The sequence below is a fragment of the Myotis davidii genome, unplaced genomic scaffold (assembly GCF_000327345.1).
Source record: "Myotis davidii unplaced genomic scaffold, ASM32734v1 scaffold1040, whole genome shotgun sequence".
NCBI lineage: Eukaryota > Metazoa > Chordata > Mammalia > Chiroptera > Vespertilionidae > Myotis > Myotis davidii.
The window spans coordinates 335,346-337,890 of NW_006292683.1; the positions used below are offsets into that span (position 1 = coordinate 335,346).

At 54.9% G+C, this 2,545-nt stretch overlaps 1 protein-coding gene across 1 annotated transcript in view; it reads right to left on the reverse strand.

Moving 5' to 3' along the window:
- The window catches only part of FAT1 (FAT atypical cadherin 1), a 120,673-nt gene extending 118,731 nt beyond the window's left edge, over positions 1 to 1,942 (reverse strand). Inside the window, exon 1 of the mRNA XM_006766093.2 lies at positions 1,398 to 1,942. Within this exon, the coding sequence (XP_006766156.1) occupies positions 1,398 to 1,532 (135 nt within the window). The 5' untranslated portion in view covers positions 1,533 to 1,942. The remainder of the gene's footprint in view (positions 1 to 1,397) is intronic.
- Positions 1,943 to 2,545: the final 603 nt, after the last annotated feature.

A 2,545-nucleotide genomic window follows, 5' to 3' on the forward strand; every position in this document is an offset into this window, starting at 1 on the left:
TCTAGATTTCAGAGAGAATTTCCTTCCAACGTTAATGCAGTCTTCTTTTAAAAAACCATCTTCAAGAAGGTGATTGGTGGGAGGCGGGGTGGGGGGGAGGTATCTAGCAGATTCTGGCTGGGAAGGAAAATGCCTGCAGAGTGAGTGTGCTGATTAGTACGTAGCACTGAGAAGAGCACGCAGTGTATTCCCTGCGCATTATTTAGAATACACACCATTTCACACACCCAGCAGATATTATCATCCAGGCACTTGGCCACGGCCACAATGCGCAAAGTGCTCCATTTCCTACATGGAACACCTCGAAAGTAGGTGGCCTGATCTCCAAGCTCAACCGGTTTGCGCCCTTCGCCGAATTCTAACTCTCAACCAAACACAGCCACACGAGATACACCAACAGCTGGGGTGGGGGTGGGGCAACGGTAAAAAGACACCCTCCTGTAACATAAAATCACAAGATTTTTTTTTAAATGGCACAAAAGAATTCCTGGAGAAAATTACCATTCGTTACTAAATGATAAGGTTTACTCCAGCTGAAACAGCTGTCTGGGAATCCCCATGTTCCAAGCTCACTGAGAAACAGAACTGCCTGGAAGAAGTTACACCGCGGTGGCCACAGAAACGCAGAGAGCCGGAGAGAAAGATGTCAGATTCCGGCGCTGCCACGGTTTCCCTGATCCTTCAGCCTCAAATGAATGAAACAGAGGTGCCTTTTTGCAACAATCGGATTACCTTCACACGAAGGAGAAATGTAGTTCAAGCTCCACGTTTGTCCTTCCAATAGTCGATCCTCCCTAACCCTGTCCCCCAAGGCTCTCGGAAATCAGGGGGTTGGGGGCTGGTTCCCGAAAAACAAAAACGCTTTCCTCCCAACACCGCCTCTGAATGCAGTCCACTCGAGCTAGCATTGGTAAATCACGAATAGAATGGCCCGGAGTGGGCGGGTAATTAAGGCTGGGGTGGCGGCGACAGAGCTCACGCCCACGTCCCAGGAGCAGGTCCAAGTTCGCGGTCCGCCAGCCAGCCGGCGGGGAGCGCGCGCCTTGCCTGGTGCCCGGCCTAGAGGGCGCTGCGCCCCTGCGAATCACGCGGCCCCGATGCGCCCTCCCTGGGCACTATTTCTATAATAAGTTAACCTTCGAAATAATGCACAGACAGCACAGCTTTTCAAGTTTTCTTTAACAGTGCTATGTATGTGTTTTATGAATTCCCAAACCTACGCATATCGATCTTTCATTCGCGAGCCATGCACGGCCCGAGGGGGCGCGCAGCTCGCCGAGCGGAGAGCCCGTAGGATGCCCACGCTTCCCGGCACTCGCTTAGGGCCGAATACCCCACGGAATTTAATTTACGTTGAAACTTAAACACAGAAGGCTTGCATTCAACAAAGAACTCACCAGTCCAGCCGAGTCCTCGGGGCTCCGCTTGAAAGTCCTCGGCCGCTCGGTAATCCCCACGCGATTTGGATTTTTCTTAGAAGCCCTGTAGTCTGAGGTCCCACAACTTTGCCTCCTCCCTCGGCTCTTCAGCATGTCCCCAACCGGAGTGCGACCCACCCGCGCTGCCCGGACCCAGGTGGCCCCATCTCCGGAGGCTTCCGTCCCGGGCGAAACTTGAGTCCCAAAGCGAGGCTGGCTGAGACGCACGAGGGCTAGCGAGAGGGCCGGGGAGAAGCCAAGTTTGCCGGGACTTGTCCAGGCAGCGAGCCGCCGAGTTTGAGAGTTGCGGCCGGGAGCGGCGGTGGATCACTGCCTCTTTCCCCACTCCCTCCCTCTTGGAGGAACGGGGGGAGGGGAGGTGACGTCAGAGCCCCGCCTGGCCCCAGCCTAGGGGCTGGGAAGGGATTCTCTGGCGGAGTCCGCCTCCGGGACTGTAGCGGCGGCGACCTGGGAGGCTGTGCAGAGCCTCACCTGCCGGAGCTGCCGTCCCTCCCGGGCAGCCTCTCCCTTGTCAGAGAGTGCGCGCCCCTCTCGGGCTCTCTCTCCCTCCGGCCGCGATTCCCACGCCTGGAGCTGCAGGTGATGCTCTTCCTCTTCTGCAGCTGAAACTCGTCGCGACGCGTCGCCTGCCTGGGGTTTGCAGGGAGGAAGCGCGGACAGCCTCTGCAGCCTGGCCGGGGCGCCCTGGACTTTGTAGCCCTCCAACTTCTGGAGGTGATCTGTTTTAAATACTTCTTGTGCGCAGCGCAGCTTGTGGTCTTTGTGTTGAAAATCACGGAGCCATGTTTTAATTTGCAGATCCTTTCCTAAAGAGCCTAGGTTTTCAGACCGTACTCGGGAAGCTGAGAAGGTTCCAAGAGGGGGAGCTGGGGGGGAGGTGGAGGAGGAGCCAATTTCTGATGTTTCTTACTAAGTCTTCCATCGCGACAGGGGCCAATACACAGATCAGCTGTCTGCTCCTCGTAGAATAGCCTGCGATGCATGCAAGCAGTGTTGACGTTTAATTTATAAATGAATGCGTCGTTTTACGTAACTGTCCGGACCCCAGGAAAAAAATCTTCTGTGGAATTTTTTTTAATGTCGCTAAAAATACCAAAATAAAATAT